At 42.4% G+C, this 21,540-nt stretch overlaps 1 protein-coding gene across 2 annotated transcripts in view; it reads left to right on the forward strand.

Moving 5' to 3' along the window:
• LOC127572255 (tetratricopeptide repeat protein 39B) overlaps nucleotides 1-21,540 on the forward strand; it is a 205,420-nt gene that overhangs the window by 65,983 nt on the left and 117,897 nt on the right. For both annotated transcript variants that reach the window (XM_052019233.1, XM_052019234.1), the window contains one exon: nucleotides 15,689-15,723. In XM_052019233.1, coding sequence (XP_051875193.1) covers nucleotides 15,689-15,723 — 35 coding nt within the window. The remainder of the gene's footprint in view (nucleotides 1-15,688; nucleotides 15,724-21,540) is intronic.

Consider the following 21,540-nt stretch of genomic DNA (forward strand, 5'->3'; position numbering starts at 1 on the left):
TCAGAGTGTGGTGAGAGTGTAGAATGAGTTGCCAGCGGAAGTGGTTGATGCGGGTTCAATTGTAACATTTAAGGGAAGTTTGGATAAGTACATGAATGAGAGGGGTATGGTCCAGGTGCAGGTAGATGAGACTAGGCAGAAAACCAGGTCAGCATGGACAAGATGGGCTGAAGGGTGTGTTTCTGTGCTGTAGTATTCTATGACTTTAAATTAATAATGATAACTGATGTCATGCTTATGTTAAGGAATGGGGATGACATGACTTGCTATGCAAATGTTGAATAGAATGTTCTGTTTTGTATACTTCTAATTTTCTTTATGAATAAAACATATTTTGAAATAAAAAAGCATTATCCACATTCCCAAGAATAAACCTTTTGTTGAAGTACTTGGTTAACACCAGTGTTTTGATGATACCTGGGTTGGTGTTCCAGTAGAAGATGTGAATAATTTTCAGCAACAACAAAGTTGTTTACTGATTATGCACCTACCTCTGAGGCTTCTTTGGTAAAATGTGTTGTCTCTGTGGGATAGGAAACTATCATTAGATATATATTATGGAAAAACTTACAGAAGTGGTTCTATGATATTCTGCATGCTGAATTTGTATTATGTGTGGATTACATGTTGGCTGAAAAACGGCAAAGCAACTTTGAGTATCACATAACAGCTATTTTTCATAAGTTATTTGCCACTTAACTTCTGGTTGCAGGATTTCTATCTGCAAAATTGTGCATTGAGAAGGGAAATGAAGCTACAAGTTAATTGTCATTGTACATGATTTCCTAAAGACCAGTGTACTTTTCACCTAAGTACAAAGGCTGCTGCAGTTCAAGACCACACCCAGCACTTCTGCATTGTCAGGGTGAAAATGGAAGGAAAATAAGTACAATATTGCCAGCACCACCAGGAATATGAGAACAAAACATTTAAAATATGTTCAGCTCAGGCCAAAAATTACATTTAGAAATTAAAGTACATTGTGCTCTTGAACTCTTAATTTTTTGGGACAGTTATATTCCAAATAGGAATAATATTCCAAATAGTTATATCCATATATTAAGTGATTCTAGAATGCCAATTTTTCTCCTCCAAATAGAGCATCGGGCATTTGCATTTATGCAATAGTTTTTCAATATACAGAACAAGAGAGAGGAAAATAATTTTATGTTGTCTTATTGTTGGATAGTAACCACAGCTCAAAGTCTCACACAAAAGTTAAAGTTCACTCTTACATTAGTATAGGAAGAAAAATTTGAATTCAATGAATTCACTTTTTTGGTCTGCTTAGCAAGTTGGAAGTTATCAGTGCTGGTAATGGAAGATTTTTCTATTTTGGAAGACTCAAGGAAGGTGCAGCAGAGAGAGATGCTGAAGGAATCTGTCGACTACAATATTTTCATTTTGTTCGGACTGAGTGAAATTAACCAATTAGGATGTGAATATGTTCTGTGAAATTAACAAATTTAAGTCTTTAAAATCATAGAATAATACAGCATGGAAACAGACCCTTTGAACAAACTAGTCCATGTCACAGCATCCTCCCTGCTAGTCCCAGTTGCCCGTGTTCGGCCCATAACCCTCTAAACCCTTCCCCTCCATGTTTGTATCCAAATGCCTCTTAAATGTTGCAATTCTACCCACCACGACCATTTTCTCTGGCAGTTCGTTCCAGGCACTTACCACCCTCTGTGTAAAGAAGTTACCTCTCGGGTCTCTTTTAAATCTCTCCCCTCTTGTATCTGTGTCCTCTAGTTATGGACTCCCCAACTCTGGGGGAAAAGACCATGACTGTCCACCTTATCCATGATTTTATAAACTTCTATGAGGTCACCCCTCATTCTCCTGTGCTCCAGGGAATAAAGATCCAACGTGGCCACCTCTCCCTATGACTCAGGCCCTCTAGTCCAGGTAGCATTCTCGTAAATCTCTTCTGCACCCTCTCCAGCTTGATATGTCTTTCCTATAACAGGGTGCCCAAAACTCCAAGTGTGACCTCAGCAGCGACTTGTATAACTGCAACATAATGTCCCTACTCCTAAACTCTGCCCTGACTGTTGAAGGCCAGCATGCTGAACGCCTTGTTCACCACACTGTCTACTTGTGCGGCCGCTTTCAGCAAACTATGCACTTGTACTTCCAGGTCCTTCTGTTCACAAGATCACAAGACAAGGGAGCAGAAGAAGGCCATTCGGCCCATCGTGTCTGCTCCAAGGAAAGGGAAATAGAAATGAGAAATGGGGAATGGGGGAAGAAGAAGAAGAAAAAAAAACTATTCTAATCCCAATTACCGGCCTTATCCCCATATCCCTTGATATCCTGACTATTTAGATATCTATCTATCTCCTCCTCGAACGCCCCCACTGATCTGGCCTCCACTGCTGTACGTGGCAAGGAGTTCCACAAATTCACCACCCTCTGGCTAAAGAAATTTTTCCTCATCTCTGTTTTGAAACTGTACCCTCTAATTCTAAGATTGTGCCCTCTGGTCCTGGACTCACCCACTACCCTGGCTTGACCGTCCAAAATGCATCACCTAACACTTATCTAAATTGAAATCCATTTGCCATTCCTCAGGCCATCTCCCTATCTTATCAAGATCTCTTTGTAATTCATTGAAAACCTACTTCACTATCAACAAGACCCTATAATTTAGTGTCATCGGCAAACTTGCTAATCGTGCCATGTACGTTCCTATCCAAATCATTTACATAATGAATAACAGAGGTCCCAACACTGACCCCTGGCGCATCCCACTAGTCACAGGCCTCCAGTCAGAGAATTGACCTTCAACCATCACCCTCTGCTTCCTATCATCGAGTCAGCTCTGAATCCAGCTTGCTAGCTCCACCTGAATCCCCTGCAACCTAACCTTCCAAATCAGCCTGCCATCCGCAACGTTGTCAAAGGCCTTGCTAAAGTCCATATAGACAACATCCACTGCCCTACCTTCATCTATCCCCTTAGTTACCTCTTCAGAAAAACTCTCAAAGATTTGTCAGACATAACCTCTCACGCACAAAACTATTGTTGACTATTCCCGATCAGGCTTTGACTATCCAAGTGATGGTAGATCTTGTCCCTCAGAAGTCCCTCCAGTAACTTCCTTACAGCTGAAGTCAGGATCCCTGGCTCATAGTTCCCTGGCCTGTCTTTCCTACCCTTCTTGAACAATGGACCTCCTGAGTAGGTCCCTCTATATATTGACTCAGGAAACTTCCCTGGACACATTTCACAAATTCCACCCTATGTAAGCCCTTAATACCCTGTGTGGCCCAGTCAATACCAGGGGAAATTAAAATCTCCCACTAATACAACCCTGTTATTCTTACGCACCTGCTCAAGTTCCTGCTGACTATTGGGGGGGGGGGGGGTGGTTTATACTATACAATACTATACTATACTATTGACACCCCCCTTCTTGTTCCTAAGTTCCATCCATATGGCCTCACTGGATGATCCTCCAAGGATCTTGTCTCTAAGCACTGCTGTTACATTCTCCTTTATCAAAAGGGCAACACGACCTCCTTGCTAACCTTTGTCACGCCTATAGCATCTGTATCTGGGAACACTAAGCTGCCAGTCCTGCCCTTCTCTCAGCTATGTTTCTGTTATGGCTATAACTTCCTAGTCCCCAGAACCAATTCCTTTCCCACCCTTCACTGTGCCCCTGGCTATGCTGATTACTAAACTTACTTTTGCAAGCAATTGCTTTATCCCCTGACTTGCTCCCAACCCTCCCTGCTAATTTAGTTTTAATCCTTCCATGTGGCAGTAGCAAACTTCCCTGCAAGGATATTGGTCCCCCTCTGGTTCAAGTGCAGACCGTCCCTCTTGTAGAGGTCACATCTACCCCAGAAGAGATCCCGATGATCCAAGAACCTGAATCCCTGACACCTCCACCAGCTCCTCAGCCATGAATTATCTGGTCTATCCTTCTATTTCTGACCTCACTTGCACGTGGCACCGGGAGTAATCCGGACATCACTACCCTCAAGGTCCTGCTTCTTAACTTCTTACTCTGCAGGACCTCATCCCTTGTTCTACCTATGTTGTTTGTACCAATGGGTACAACGACCTCTGGATGTTTGCCCTCCTCAGGAATGTTCTGCACCCGCTCAGAGACATCCTTGACCCTGGCACCTAGGAGGCAGCACACCATCCTGATGTCTCTTCTGCAGCCACAGAATCTCCTGCATGTCCCCCTTTCAAGTCTCCTATCACCATTGCCCTGTCTGACTGCACCCTGATCCTCAAAGCTGGTCACAGTACCAGAGGCCAGACTGCTTCTGCTAACCCCTGAAAAATCATCCCCCTCCAACAGTATCCAAAGAGGTATACTGTCAGTGAGGGGAATAGCCACAGGGAAATCCTGCGCTGTCTGCCTTCTCCCCTTACTTTTCCTGGTGGTCACCCATCTATCTGAAGCCTGTACCTTGGGTGTGACCACCTTAGTAAAAGTCTCATTAATTCTCAGTCCCTTGAACATGCTGGTCAATTTGTGTATTTTATCTGTAATGTATGCCATACATTAATCTCCTCACATCTTTCTACATCACCTAATCAACATGTCCCTCTATTCTTAAATATATTTGTAGTATCTACCTCATAGAAGCCAGTGAGTTCAGGGAAGACGACAATAATACAATGATTTCCTGAACCATATTGACATTATGAAAGAGGAGGTGTTGGCGGTCTTGAGATATATAAGGGTAGATAAATTCCCAAGTGTATCCCACGACATTGTGAGAAGGAAGGAAAGAAATTGCTGGGGCCAAATGCAGGCAAATAGGATTACCTCACGTAGACACATATAACACTGATGTGTTGTACTGTGACTCTATAATTGCTCCTTTTGGTAATGAGGTGCAGAGGGTCATAGAGTAATGCAGCATAGAAACAAGTCCTTCGGTTCAACTCGTCCATGCTGACCAACATACCCATCTAAGCGAGTCCCATTTGCCTGTGTTTGACCTATATCCCTCTAAACTTTTCCCATCCATGAACCTGTCCAAATTTAATTTAAACATTGTAATTGTACTCGCATCTACCACTTCCTTTGGCAGCTTGTTCCATATATCATCATCCTCTGTGTGAAGAAATTGCCCCTCGAGTCCCTTTGAAATCTCTCTCCTTTGACTTTAAACCTATGCCCTTTAGTTTTTGATTCCCTTTCCCTAGGGGAAAAAGACATTGTGCATTCACCCTATCTATGCCCTTCATGATTTTTATATGCATCTATAAGATCACCCCTCATTCTCCTAAGCTCCAAGAAATAAAGTCCTAGCCTGTTCAGCCTCTCCTGTAACTCAGGCCCTCGAGTCCTGGCAATAGTCTCGCAAATCTGCTTCGCACTCTTTCCAGCTTAATGATGTCGGTTCAATAACAGGGTAACCAAGCTGTATACAATGCACCAGGTGCAGCCTCACCAAGGTCTTGTACAACTGCAACATAACCTCCCAAATTTGATGCTCAGCGCCCTGTCTGATGAAGGCCAGTGTGCTAAATGCCTTCTTCGCCACCCTGTCTATCAGCGAATTATGTACTTATCCCCCCTATGTCTCTCTCGCCTACAACACTCCCAGGGCCCGACCGTTCACTGTGAAAGTCCTATGCAGGTTTGACTTCCCAGAATGCAATACCTCACACCTATGCAACTCCTTACACTTATGCATACTTATACCTATTCTCAGCAATAGAATTCTTGATTTTTTTTTGGTGACTATTTGCATTGATAGTGTTTATATGGCCACCTTCCCATAACTAATATGATTATCAAAACCTTCCATAATTTTAAAGGTCATCCCTTAGACTTATCAAGAAAACAAGAAGTGAATGTTCTTGTCCTTTACTGATAGGCAAAACTCTGCAATAGCATTACATAGAACATAGAACACTACAGCACAGTACAGGCCCTTCGGCCCATAATGTTGTGCTGAAATTTTATCCTGCCCTAAGATCTATCTAACCCTTCCCTCCCACATAGCTCCCCATTTTTCTATCATTCGTGTGTCTATCTGAGAGTCTCTTAGATGTCCCTAATGTATCTGCCCCCACAACCACGCCTAAGACTATCTAACCCCTTCCTCCCACGTATCCCCCTATTTTAAGTTCCTCCATATGCTTATCTAACAATCTCTTGAACTTGACCAACGTATCAACCTCCACCACCACCCCAGGCAGTGCATTCCTTGCACCAACCACTCTCTGGGTGAAAAACCTTCCTCTGATATCTCCCTTGAACTTCCCACCCATTACTTTAAAGCCATACCCTCTTGTATTGAGCATTGGTGCCCTGGGAAAGAGGTGCTGGCTGTCCACTCTGTCTATTCCTCTTAATATTTTGTATACCTCTATCAAGTCTCCTCTCATCCTCCTTCTCTCCAAAGAGAAAAGCCCTAGCTCACTCAACCTATCCTCATAAGACATGTTCTCCAATCCAGGCAGCATCCTGGTAAATCTCCTCTGCACCCTTTCCAACGCTTCCACGTCCTTCCTATAATGAGGCGACCAGAACTGGACACAGTACTCCAAGTGTGGCCTAACCAGGGTTTTGTGGAGCTGCGGCTCTTAAACTCGATCCCATGACTTATGAAAGCTAACATCCCATAAGCTTTCTTAACTACCCTATCCACCTGTGAGGTAACTTTCAGGAATCTGTGGATATGAACCCCCAGATTTCTCTGCTCCTCCACACTACCCAGTATCCTGCTATTAACCTTGTACTCCACCTTGGAGTTTGTCCTTCCAAAGTGTACCACCTCACACTTCTCTGGATTGAACTCCATCTGCCACTTCTCAGCCCAGCCCTGCATCCTATCAATATCACTCTGCAAGCTTTGACAGTCCTCTACACTATCCACAACACCACTAACCTTTGTGTTGTCTGCAAACTTGCCAACCCACTCTTCTACCCCCTCATCCAAGTCATTAATAAATATCACGAAGAGTAGAGGTCCCAGAACCGTTCCTTGTGGGACACCGTTAGTCACAGCACTCCAATCTGAATGCACTCCCTCCACCACAACCCTCTGCTTTCTACAGGCAAGCCAATTCTGAATCCACACAGCCAAGCCTCTCTGGATCCCATGCCCTCTGACCCTCTGAAGAAGCCTTCCATGTGGAACCTTGTCAAACGCCTTACTAAAATCCATGTAGACCACATCTACTGCACTACCCTCATGAATCTTCATGGTCACCTCAAAGAACGCTATCAGGCTTGTGAAACATGATCTTCCCTTCACAAAGCCATGCTGGCTGTCCCTAATCAGTCCATGATTCTCTAAACCCTCATAGATCCTATCTCTTAGAATCCTTTCCAACAGCTTACCCACCACAGACGTAAGGCTCACTGGTCTGTAATTCCCTGGACTAGCCCTACTACCTTTTTTGAATAAGGGGACAACATTCGCCACCCTCCAATCCTCTTGTACCATTCCTGTGGACAACGAGCACTCAAAGATCCTAGCCAACGGTTCAGCAATCTCCTCCCTCACCTTGCAGAGCAACCTGGAGAATATTCTGTCGGGCCCCGGGGACTTATCTGTCCTAATATTTTCTAACAACTCCAACACATCCTCTCTCTTGATATCTACATGCTCCAGAATATTACCCTTACCAACACTGTCCTCAGCGTCATCAAGGCCCCTCTCTTTGGTGAATACTGAAGAGAAATATTCATTGAGAACCTCACCCACTTCCACAGCTTCCAGGCACATCTTCCCACCTTTGTCTCTAATCGGTCCTACCATTACTCTTGTCATCCTTCTGCTCTTCACGTATGTGAAATAAGCCTCCTATCCAAGATCCTATCCAAATGCCTTTTAAACATCGTAATTGCATCTGCCTCCACCACTTCCTCTGGCAGCTGGTTTCATGTAACCACCAACTTGTGTCCAGAAAACTTATCCCTCAGATCTCCTTTGAATTTCTTCTCTCTTGCTTTAAAACTATGCCCTCTAGTTTTAGATTCCCCTATCCTGAGAAAATGATTCTGACTGTCTACCCTATCTATGCATCTCATAATTTTATAAACCTCGATGAGGTCAACCCTCAGCCTCCCATGTCCCAGTGAGAACCAACCCAGCCTACAAATCTTGGGGCCTGACCAAGTGTATCCTAGGATATTGTGGGAAGGTAGGAAAGAAATTGTCGGAGTCCTGGTAGAGATGCTTGTTTCATCGTTAGACATGGGTGAGGCACCAGAAGAACGGAGGGTGGCTAATGTGCTATCAGCAGGTGATCCATGCTGAATCCACTATTGTTTGTCACCTATATTAACAATTTGGATGAGAATGTAGTTAGCATGCTTAGTCAGTTTGTGGATGACACCAAAATTGGTATTGGTTTATTATTGTTAATTAGTGGTATAGTGAAGAAAGTCATGTAAGATTACAACAGGATCTAAATCAATTGGGAAAGTGTTCCAGGAATTGGCATATGGAGTTTAACTTGGACAAGTGAGAAGTGATACATTTTGGTTAGTTAAACCAGGACAAGACGCACGGTAAATGGCAGTGCTGTGGAGAGTGTTGTAGCACAGAGAAACCTGGGGATACAAGTACACGGTTCCCTGAAAGTGGTGACATAGTTAGATAGGGTGGTGAAGAAGGCATTTGGCATGCTTGTCTTCACCAGTCAGGGTACTGAGTACAAGAGTTGGGACATCATGTTACCACTGTACAAGACCTTGGTGAGACCACACTTGGAGTACTGCATGCAGTTTTGATCGCCTAGCTGTAGGAAAGATGTCAGTAACTGGAGAGGGTGCAGAAGGATTCACAAGGATGTTAATGGGACTGGAGGGCTTGAGTTATAAGGGGGACTGGATAGACTGGAGCTTTTTTCCCTGGAGTGTAGGATGCTGAGGAGTGACCTTTTTGAGATGTATAAAATCATGAGGTTTATAGATAAGATGAATGGTGACAGCCTTTTGCCCAGGGTAGGTGCATCTAAAACTAGAGGGCATAGATTTAATGTGAGAGGGGAAGGATTTAAAGTGGACCTAAAGGGCAACTTTTTCCACACAGAGGGTGGTGGGTATGTCGACCAAGCTGCCAGAGGAAATGGTTGAGGCAGGTACAATTACAATGTTTAAAAGGTATTTGGACAGGTACATAGATAGGGAAGGTTTAGTGGGATATGGGCCAAATACAGGCAAATGTGAGCAGTTCAGCATAGGTGAGTTGGGCCAAAGGGCCTGTTTCTGTGCTGTATGACTCCATAACTCTGACTATCCACCCTCTCCCTGTGAGTAAAGCCCTCCATTCCAGGCAACATTGTGGTGAATCTCTTCTGCACTCTTTCTAATGCTAGCACATCTTTCCTGTGGTGTGGCGACCAGAACTGTACAAAGTACTCCAAGTGTGACCTAACTATTGTTTTGTAAAGCTGCAAAATGACGTCCATCTCTTATACTCAATGCCTCGGCCTGTGAAGGTGAGCAAGCCAAATGCCTTCACTTCCCTATCCACCTCTGTTGCCTCTTTCAGGGATCTGTGATGTCCCTGCCATTTACTGTATATGTTCTACCAGTATTTGACATGCCAAAATGCATTATGTCACACCTGAATGGATTAGGTTCAATCTGGTACCATTCCACCCAACTTTCTAGTTGATCCTTAGACAACCTTCTTCACTATGATATTTTTAACTTAACGATATGTAATTTATATGTTGCAATTCATTTTTCCATACCCGTTCTGCCAATTTATTAAAGTCACCTTGTAACGATCTCTCTTCCTCAATACTGAATTCTTTCCCTAGTCTCTTCTCCCACTTTCGTGCTGTCCATAAAAAAAAACTTTTTAAAATTCCAAACATAGAATCAATCATTTATGCTCTGAATAGCAGTCATGATACTGTTCCTTGTAGAACCCCACTTCCAGTCTTCTGTGTCTCAGAATTAAAACCCTTATACCTGCGCTCTTTGCTTGCAGCCAGCTAGCTATCTATTCTACAATTCTGATCAAATATAATTCTGTTTCTTTCTTCAGAGATGTGACCTGTCTTATTAGGAATTTCTGGCATTTTCTCTTTATATTTGAGATACATCAGGCATCTTTTGGATTTTTTTTTATCCATTCTGCTACTAGTTATCTTTGTATATGATCTGATTCAGTAGTGCAGAATGTGACACCTTATCAAAAGTACTTTGAAATCTTAATATCGCACTTAGCGCATTACTGTTATCTACTCTGTAGCATCTCAGAGAACCCAGTGGTTTGTCAAGCAAGGAGATACTTTGAAAGCTATGTTAACTACTGTTTTCTTAAGTTTTAGATATATTTCTATGTTCTTCAAGAGAAAATACACCTTCACATGCTGGAAGTTCTGGATATAATTTTGAGAATATGTTCTATCTCCATTCTTAAATATAGATGGAATGTCAATGAACTAATTAAGCTAATGATATCTAGTTCTTTCTGTCTGCACGTGGTCCATATCCCTCCATTCTCTGCATCTTCATGTGTCTTTCTAAGAGCCTCTGCCTCCACCACCACCCAGGGCAGCATATTACAGGCACCCACCACTCTCTCTCACCTTAAATGCATGCCCTCCAGTATTAGACATTTTGACCCTGGAATAAAGATACTGGCTACTCCATCAATACCTTTCACAATTTTATAAACTTCTATCGGGTCTTCCTGCAGCCTCCGCTGCTCCAGAAAAATCAACCCAAGTTTGTCTAACCTCTCCTTACAGCACATGCTTCTAATCCAGGCAGCAACCTGGTAAATTAAATCCCTTCTGAACTCTCTGCATAGCCGCCACATCCTTCCTATAATGGGGGGGGCCAGAACTGAACGCAATACTCTAGATGTGGCCTAACCAGAGTTTTATAAAGCTGCAACGTAAGTTTGATTAGTTTATTTAGTATTTCTTCATTTTATTTTAAATGAAAAGCAGGATCTTGAAGGTAGTAATTTCCAGATTACTCTCGGTGCTAAATGCTAGTCAGGGTAGGAATAGAAAGCTAGAACGAATGAATAGAATGTGGCTGAGGAGCTTCAGGTTCTTGGATCATTGGAACCTCTTCTGGGGTAAGGACAACCTGTAAAAGAGGGGTAGGTTACACCTTAACTGGAGAGGAACTAATATTCTGGCTGGGAGGTTTGCTAGTGTGACTCGGGAGGGTTTAAACTAATTTGGCAGGGGAATTGAAACCAGAGCACTGGGTTAGAAAGTGAAGAGGAAAGTAGATGTCGTGACCAGTAAGTCTGTAAGGAAGGACAGGCAGGAGCAAGGTAATAGACATGATGGGACAGATGGGTGAAAGTATGTTTATTTCAGTGCAAGGAGTATTAAGGGGCAAGGGTGATGAACTTGGAGCATGGATCAGTACATTGAACTATGATGTTGTGGCTATTACAGAGACTTGGTTGAGAGAGGGACAGGACTGGATGCTTAATGTTTCAGGATTTCGATGCTTTAGAAAAGATAGAGAGGGAGGCAAAGTGGGGGGGGGGGACGTTGCATGATTAATCAGGGACAATATCACAGGTGCACTCAGAGGGGATATAATGGAGGGCACATCCACTTAGACTAAATAGTTAGAACTCAAAAATAAGAAAGGTGCAATCACTCTGATGGGATTATACTACAGACCCCCTAGTAGCCACAAGGACATTGAGGAACGGATGTGAAGGCAGATTAGGGAAAGGAGCAAAAACAACAAAGCTGTTGTGGGTGATTTCAACTTCCCCAATATAGACTGGAACTTCCTTGGTGCAAGAGGGTTAGATGGGGAAGAATTTGTTCGGTGCATCCAGGAGGGTTTCTTAAATCATTCTGATGATAGCCCAACTAGAGGAGGGGCCATATTGGACTTGGTATTGGGAAATGAGCCCGGCCAGGTGACTGACCTTTCAATGGGAGAACATTTAGGGAATAGTGATCACAACTCCTTAAGTATTATATAGCTATGGACTTTGTGGAAGAGTGTTAAATTGTGGTAGGGCAAATTACAAGAGCATTAGGCAGGAACTAGGGAGAGTTAATTGGGAACCTGTTTTTGGGCAAGTCCACATCTGATATGTGGAGAGTGTTTAAAGACCAACTGCACAGAGTACAGTAAGAAAGAAAGACAAGGGTGGCAAGGTAAGGGAGCCTTGGATGACGAGAGAAGTGGTGAATTTAGTCAAGAAGAAAAGGGAATTAGGAGAGGCCGTCAAAAGTCCTTAGCAAGTAGGATTAAAGAGAATCCCAAGGTATTATATACATGCATCAGGAGCAAGAGGATAACTAGGGATAAAGAAAGAGGTAGAGTTGTGTTCTTTTGAAGAAGGTGGATAAGACCCCAAGGCCTGATGGAATATACCTGAGGTTATTGAGAGAGGCAAGAGATGAGATTTCTGGGGCCTTGACCAAGATTTTCATGTCCTCTCTAGCCACAGGCGAGGTCTCGGACTGCATAGTGGCTAATGTTGTTCTGTTATCCAAGAAGGGAAATGGGGGATAATCCTGGAAAGACCAGTGAGCCTCATATCAGTAGTAGGGAAGCTTTTGGAGAGGATTCTTAGGGATAGGATTTATGAGCATTTGGAAAACCATGGCCTAATTAGGGACTTTGTGTGGGGCAAGTTGTGTCTTACTAACTTCATTGAGTTTTCTGAGGTGGTGACGAAGGTGATCAATGAAGGCAGAGCTGTGGGTGTTGTCTGCATGGATTTTATTAAGGCATTTGACAAGATCCCTCATGGTAGTCTTATCCAGGAGATTATGATGCATGGGATCCATGGTGAATTGGCTGTTTGGATTCAGAATTGGATTGCCCATAGCGTATATATGAGACTTACTCTGGCTGGAGGTCTATGACTAGTGGTGGATTCGTACTAGGACCTCTGCTGTTTATGATGCATATAAATGGCTTGGATGAAAACGTGGATGGGTGGGTTAGTAAGTTCTCAGATGATATGTAGATTGTTAGCGTTGTGAACAGTGTTGAACATTGCCAAAAGGTACAGTGGGATATAGATCAGTTGCCGATATCGGTGGAGAAATGGTAGATGGAATTTAATCCGGGCAAGTGTGAGGTGTTGCACTTTGGGAGATCAGATGTAAAGAGAGAGTACACAATTAATGGTAGTACCCTTAACTGTGTTGATGTACAGAGAGATCTTGGGCTTCAAGTCCACAGCTCCCTGAATGTGGCCCACAGGTTGATAGGGTGGTAAAGGTCTATGGTATGCTTGCCTTTATTGGTCGAGGCATTGAGTTCAAGAGTCAGGAAGTTAGATTAGGCTGCATCTGCATTCAATTCTGTTTGCCCTATTATAAGAAAAATGTGGAGGCTTTGGAAAGAGTACAATACTAACTTTTTTCAACCAATGAAGCTTCTGAGTGACGTATTTATAGTACTAATCATACCTACTACGTTCTCTTCCAAGATATTTACACATATTTCATAAACAACAAAGGTCCCAGCAGAGATCCTTGCGGTACTCCACTGTTGCATATTTCCAGTCAGAAAACCACCATCCACCACTATCCTCTGCCTCCTATCACCAAACCAATTTTTGATGCATTTCACCAACATGCCTTGGATCCCTTGTGCTTTAACCTTCTGGACCAGCATACCAGTGGGACCTTGTCAAAAGCCTTACTGAAGTCTAAATAGACAAAATCTACTGCCCTGCCTTCATCAATCTTTTTGGTTATCTCCTCAAGAAGTCACAGTCAGAATTGTGAGAAATGATCTCCCTTGCACAAAACCACGCTGACTCCTTCTAATCAGTCCCTGCCTTTCCAAATGAACATAAGTCCTGTCCCTCAGAATCTTCTCTGACAACTTCCATACCACTGATCTTATGCTCACCAGCTTGTAGTTTCCAGATTTATCATACTGCCCTTTTTTGAACAAGTGGACAATGTTAGTTATCATCCAGTCATCCAGTACTTCACTTGTGGCTATGAAGATGCAAAAAATCTCCATCTGCGCCCTAACAATCTCCTCTCTTGCTTCCCTTAGCATCTTGGGATGGGTCCCACAATGCCCTGGGGATTTACCCACCATAATTTTCTAAGACTTCCTTTTTCCTGATACAGATGTGATCCAGTATGTCAGTGTACTTCTCCATTAACTCTCCAACCCATGTCCTTCTGCCTGGTGAATACTGTTGAGAAGTATTTAGGATCTCACTCGCATCCCCTGGCTTCACACACAGATTATCCCTCTGTTCTCTGAGGAGAACTATTCTTTCCTCTCTTGCTACCCCCTTGTTTCTAATATATTTATAAAAGATTTTGGGTTTCTCCTTGATTCTACTTGCCAAGGTCATTTTATGGCCTCTTTTTTTCCCTTCTAATTTTCTTAAATTTTCTCCTTTTTCCCCTATAACCTCAAGTGACTCATTTGATAACAATTTCCTGTACCTGATATATGCTTCCTTCTTTTCCCTGGTCAAACCTTTAATGTCCTTGGTTATACTGAACCCCCAAAAAATCACAAAATAGGGAAAACTTGCATTTAGAAATTAGTTAAGATTAGTTTTCATCCAGTTTGTTGTGTTAAAACGTGCCCTGAGTGTTTCTCCCAATGGCAGAGGCCTTGTATTACAAATCATGGCAGGTGACTTTCAGTCTGGGTACAATAGTAGTGGACCAAGGAAAGCTGCTGCCTTAAAGCTGCAGTGACCTGGGTTCAATCCTGACTTCCGCTGCTGTCTCTGTGGAGTTTACACACTCTCCCTATGATCCAGTAGGTTTTCTCCCACATTCCAAAATTGTGTCAGTTCATAGGTTACTTAGCCACTGTAAATCGCCTATAATGTGAAGGTGATAGAATCTGGGGGACTGTTAATAGAAACGTGAAGAGAATAAAATGGATTAGGCTAGGATTAGGGCAAACATACAAAAGGTGCTTGATGGTCAGCCAGGACAGTGGCGGAAGGGCCTGTTTCTGTGCTGTGTCTCTCTATGACAGCATAACTTTAAGAACTCTCTCCAAAGCAACCACAGCACAGCAGCAAACAAGGGCTGATATTAAGGTGAAGGATAACATCGGGGAGAGAGGACATGTGTCCTCAGTGTGTCTGGCCATAGTTGTTGGAACGAATCTAGCCCTGTGTTGCAAATGGCCTCAAGTCATTGTAAGCCATAGGCTGATTAATTGCAAAGCTTGCAGCATAAGTACTGAGATCCAGCAATGATGTGTGAAATTGGAAAGCATTAAAAACTCAGGCAGGCAGATGCAGATAGCCACACATCAGTGTCCCATTTGGGACCTTTTTATTGGTGTTGCTTTGCTCCTTGTTTACTAGGAGTTGAAAATAAAGGTTGTAGGTTGTGTGTTGTTTGCTATAATTTATGTTGGTAAAGCAGAGATGAGTGTTGTCATCATAACACAGGAAAGGTGAATCTCTCCAGAGCAAAGTTTTGATGGGTGGGATTTCAACAAGAAATAGTTACTGTTTTGTTAGAATCTGCAAGCAATTTGTGCAAAATATAAGGTGAAAAGAGGCCCAAATTCTAGGCTGTAGAAAGGGACCATTTAATATTTGTTCTGTGACTTAATCTGTGGAGTGCAACAAATTACAACAATCAGAATTAAAACTGTCATTAAATGTATACATAAAATGAAATTAACTGTTCCTTCCACTGAAAACTGATGTTTATCATTTGTATACTTTATCACTTTCCTTATCTGCATCAGCTTCTAGAAGGACATTGTACTTTCTTTGTTTTACAGGATCAGTATGAAGATGCATATGAAAACATTCCAGTGTAAGTACATACTAACATATTATTTAGTAATAAATAATTTGGGTCACACAAGCAAAAAGGATATTTGAAAGTTTCTTCAGCGTTGCTTGTGGTCTTTCTCAGTGCATTCCTATTGTTTATCAATTGATTCCTTAAAAAACTTTGGTCCAAAGTATTAAGATGTGGAAGAATAAATTGTAACGGGCGTGCTTTGTAAAATTTTGCATAACACTATAATATGTTGTCTGTTTAGTAATATAAATATACAGTGGGGGAAAATGGAGCCTTCTGCTTGATAAATCTGTACATATAGTGTTCTTTACATTGTTAAAATAAGTCATGTTTGTCAGGTTTTATTTAATAACCAGATATTTTGCATTTTAAATATTAGAGTACTCCATGCTACTGCTATTTCACTTTTTATTCACCTTTGCTGTTCTTGTGCCACCAGCACCAGTTGAGGATTGGTTGGTTATAATCTGTCTCGAGAGAAAAGAAGGAAGGCTTCATTTTTCGTGTATTCTTGGCAATATCAGGATGTCTCAAAGTAATTTACAATTGATGAAATATTTTTCAAATGTAGCCACTATTATAGGAAATCCAGCAACCAGTTTTCTTGGACTAAGATCCACAATAAACAATGGAAATAATAGCCACCTTCAATATCATAATTCCAAACAAACATATCTCCAAACTCCAAGACCTAGCACTTAGTACCTTCCTCTACAACTAGATCTTTGATTTCCTGACCAACAGACCAAAATCAGTAAGGATAAGCAACAACATTTCCACCACGATTATCCTCAACACTGGTGCTTCGCAAGGCCTCATCCACAGCTCCTTGCATTACTCCCTATATACTCATACTGTCTGGCCAGATTCTGCTCTAACTCCATCGACAAGTATCAATGGTGCTGAGGTAGAGATGGTTGATCACCAATAACTTGTCCTGGTCCAGCCACGTAGACACTATGGCCAAGAAAGCACACTAGTGCCTCTGTTTCCTCAGAAGGCTAAGGAAATTCGGTATGTTCACAATGATCCTCACCAATTTTTACAGATCCACCATAGAAAGCATGATGCATCATAGGTTTGTACGACAACTGCTCTGACCAAAACCACAAGAAATTGCAGAAAGTTGTGAACACTTCCGGCTTCCTTGGGAAACAGCCAGCGTAATCAAGGACCACTCCCACCCGGTCACTCTCTTCCCTGTTTCATCAGGCAGAAGATACAAAAGCTTAAGATACCAAAGTGCAAGGACAGCTTGTGTCCTATCATTATAAGACTCTTGAATGGACCTCTTGTATGATAAAGAACTCCTGAACTCTCAATCTACCTTGTAATAGCCCTAGCACCTTACTTGACTACCTGCACTGCACTTTCTCTGTAACTGTAATACTAGATTCTGCATTCTGTTATTGTTTTTCCTTTTGTACTACCTTGATGTATTTGTGTATGGAATGTTCTGTATGGATGGCATGCTAACAAAGCTTTTCACTGTATCTTGGTATGTAACAACAGTAAACCAATTACCACATTTAACAGTTCATTGATAGTATTAGCTAAAAGATAAATATTGTTATACAGTGTCCGGGATGTACTTCACTGCCGTTCTTAATTTCTTAAAATTAAACCATGGGATCTTTTATGACCACTTCAGAGTTCTCACTCACAGCATAGTACTTCTGATAAAGCAGCACTCCCTGAATTCTGCACTAAGTTTGTTTTTTGCATTTGGCTGTTGACATGAGGGGTTGGCTTTTCAAATAAATTAATTCTCAAATTCTGAAACTCCTGCTAGTGATAAGTCACATTGGTTATTCTGCATTACATAAGAGTTTTTACTGTGGAGAAAGACATGAAGACTTTGGAACTTGAGATGGTTAAAGGGGGTAGTCTGCATTACAGCAGAGGAGGTACTGGATGTCTTAAAACGTATGAAGGTAGCTAAACCTCTGGGGCCTGATCAGGTGTATCCATAGACACTTTGAGAAGCTAGAGAAGAAACAGCAGGAGCCCTAGCTGAGATGTATGCATCATCATTAGTGATAGGTTAAGTGCCAGAAGACTGGAAGGTGGCTAATATTATGCCTTTATTTAAAAAGGGCTACAAAGAAAAATCTGGGAACTATAGACAGTAAGCCTAACATCTGTGGTAGGTAAGTCACTAGAGGGGATACTGAGGGATAAGATATTTCAGCATTTGGAAAGACAGCAATTGATTAGGGATAGTCAGCATGGCTTTGTGCATGGGAGATCATGTGTCACAATTTTGGTTTTTAAAAAAAGTAACTATACAGGCCTTTGATAAGGTTCTGCATGGAAGGCTGCTGTGGAAAGATCAGATGGGATCCAGGGAGAGCTAGATAATTGGATACAGAATTGGCTTGATGGTAGGAAGCAGAGGGTGAAGGTGGAAGGTTGTTTTTTGGACTGGAAGCCCATGACTAAGTGGTATTCCCCAGGGGCCCACGCTAGGCCCCTTGCTATTGTCCATCTTTATCAATGATTTGCCTGAGAATGTATAAGGTATGTTAATATGCAGATGATACTAAAATAGATGGTGTCGTAGACAGTGAAGGTTAGGAATTAGATGGATCTTGAATATCTTGGAGGTGGGCTGAGGAATGGCAAATGGAGTTTAATTGGGATAAGTGCAAGGTGTCGCATTTTTGGAAGACAAATGAGGGTAGGACTTTCACAGTGAACATTAGGGCTCTGGGGAATGTTGTAGAACATAGGAGTACAAGTGCATGGTTCCCTGAAAGTGGCGTCACAGTAGACAGGGTCGTGAAGAAGACGTTTGACACTTTGCTTGTAAAATGTGTGTTAAGGTTACTTTAGTTAATTGGATCATTGATCACCACATTCCCCAATCTTCTAGTAATGTGAAGCTTTAATCTGCTGAGCAGTTAAGATTGTTAGTTGCAAACAACTTGAAGTGTGCAGTGTGTGATTATTTAATGCAATAGCTGCATTTTTTGGTAATTGGTTTATTATTGTCACGTGGACTGAGGTACAGTGGAAAAACTTGTTTCGCATGCCATCCGTTCAGGTGATTTCATTACATTGAGATATCACAAAGGAAAAACAATAAGAGGATGCAGAAAATGGTGTGACAATTACAGAGAAAGTGCAGTGCAGGCAGACAATAAGATGCAAAGTCATGATGAGGTACATTGTGAGGTCAAGAGTTCATCTTATATAAGAGGTCTATTCAGTAGTCTTATAACAGTAAGATAGAAGCTGTCCTTGAACCTTGTGGTGCATGCTTTCAGGCTTTTGTATCTTCTGACTGATGGGGGGGAGAAGAAGGAATGTCTGGGATGGGTGGGGTCTTTGATTATGTTGGCTGTTTTACCAAGGTAATTAGAAGTGTAGTCAGAGTCCATGGAGGGGAGTCTGGTTTCCGTGATGTCCTGAGCTGTGTCCACAACTCTCTGTAGTTGCTTGCGGTCTTGGACAGAGCAGTTGTCATACCAAGCTGTGATGCAGCCGGCTAGGATGCTTTTTATGGTGCATCTATAAAAATTGGCGAAGGTCAATGGGGATGTGCCGAATTTCCTTAGCCTCCTGAGGAAGTAGAGTCATTGGTGCACTTTCTTGGCCATGGCTTCTACTGGGTTGGGCCTGGACAAGTTATTGGTGATGTTTACACCTAAGAACTTGAAGCTCTCAACTATCTCCAGCTCAGCACCATTAATATAAACAAGAGCATGTCAATGACCAGCTCTTTTGTTTTTCTGACATTGAGGGAAAGGTTGTTGTCGTGACACCATGCCACTAGGCTTCCTGTACTCTTGATTCAGTGATATTTGAAATTTGGCCCACTACAGTGGTGTCATCTGCAAACTTGTACATAGAACATTACAGCACTGGACAGGCCATTTGGCTCACGATGTTGTGCTGATCTTGGTGCTGATTTATATTAAATGTCCTCCTCCTGTTTATCATCCATATCCTTCCATTCCTTTCATATTCATATGTCCAACTAAAAGCCTCTTTAACTCCACCAAATTGCCTGATTCCACTACTCTCCCTGGTAACCCTTTCCAGGCACCTACCACTCTCTGCATTAAAAAAAAACTTGCCCCTCGCATTGTCTTTAAACTCCCTCCACCCCCCCCCCCCCCCCCCCCAACCTTAAAAGCATGCCCTCTGGTGTTTGACATTTCTACCCTGGGGAACAGATCTGTGCCTCTCATAATTTCAAAACCTCTATCAGGTCTACCCTCAGCCTTTGAGGATGAAGATGGAGTTAGTGCAGAATCTGGCCACACCGTCATGAGTTGGCAGTTGAGTTTGTGTGCTTCCTTTTCAGGCAATAGGCTTCCTGTTGTTTGTGATTAGCAGATGGCTGCTGGAATGAACGCTTTATCTCTTTTTCATCTCAGTGAAGCACCTGAGGTGCCAGTGACTGACTTGTACAATACTCACTGTTCATGGTTTTAGCCATCAGCATGGATTTTGTTTGTTATGTGGCAAAAAGAAATAAAACTGCTGTTGTGTGAGGATAAAAGACTTCCTGTTTCTTACTGATTTTTCAGCAGGGTTTAAGGATACTTTCAATAGTAAATCTTAATGCTTTTAATAGTATTACAGTTTTTGAGTTGAGCATAATCACACTTCTCAAACAAATTTCTCTGTCGCCTCTAGTCTAAGAAGGTTCCTGAGAGAAAACATCTCAAATCTATCGAGCATTTTCAGAGAATCCCAGGACAGGATGGAGGGATATATAAAAATGTCAGACTGGAAATTGGGGGAGTAGTGGTTATGTCCTGGGTCTGAATAAATGGTTTGAGAGGTTGCACAAACTTGTGTTGTTTTGTCTAAAACAGTGATGGCTGAGGGAAGACTTGATAGAAGTTTATAAAATGATGAGAGGCACAGACAGGGTACAGAATATTTTTCTCAGGACCAAAATGTCAAGTACTAGGTGAGAGGGGTGAAGTTTAGAGGAGATGTGCAGGGCAGGTTTTTTTTTACACAGAGAGTGGTTTGTGCCTGGAACAGACTGCCAACAGTAATGATGGAAGCAGATATGACAGGGGCATTTAAGAGGCTTTCAGATGAATATGGCTGTGGGTAGTTGGGTGACCATCGGGAAAGGTAGAATGGGTAGACAGAAAGTGCAAGATTCTCCTGTGGCCATTCCCCTGGAAAACAAATATACTGTTTTGGATACTGTCGGGAGGAATGACTATTCAGGAGAAAGCAGCAGCAGGTGGAGATTCTGTTGGGAATCTATTGGAGAGGTAGGGAAGCTATTGGAGAGGATACTGAAGGATAGGATTTATGCGCATTTGGCCTGCTTAGGGACAGTCAGCATAGCTTTGTGTGGGGCAGGTCATGCCTTACAAGCTTGAGCTTTTAGGAGGTGACAAAGGTGCTTGATGCGGGTAAGGCAATGGATGTTATCTACATGGACTTGAGTAAGGCATTTGATAAGGTCCCTTACGGTAGGAAGTTAAAGATGCATGGGATCCAGGGCAAATTCCAAGTTTGGATTTGGAACTGGCTTGCCCATAGAAGGCAGAGAGTAGGGGCGGAAGGCTATTATTCTGGCTGGAGGTCCCTGACCAGTGGATGTCAGGGGTAAGTTTTTTACACAGAGAGTGGTAGGTGCGTGGAACGCACTGCCTGTAGAGGTTGTGGGGGCAGATACATTAGGGACATTTAAGAGACTCTTTAAGAGACACATGAATGATAGAAAAATAGGGGGCTATGTGGGAGGGAAAGGTTAGATAGATCTTAGAGCAGGATAAAATGTCGGCACGATATTGTGGGCCGAAGAGCCCGTACTGTGCTGTAGTGTTCTATGTTCCACAAGAATCG

Source organism: Pristis pectinata, chromosome 7 (genome assembly GCF_009764475.1).
Source record: "Pristis pectinata isolate sPriPec2 chromosome 7, sPriPec2.1.pri, whole genome shotgun sequence".
NCBI lineage: Eukaryota > Metazoa > Chordata > Chondrichthyes > Rhinopristiformes > Pristidae > Pristis > Pristis pectinata.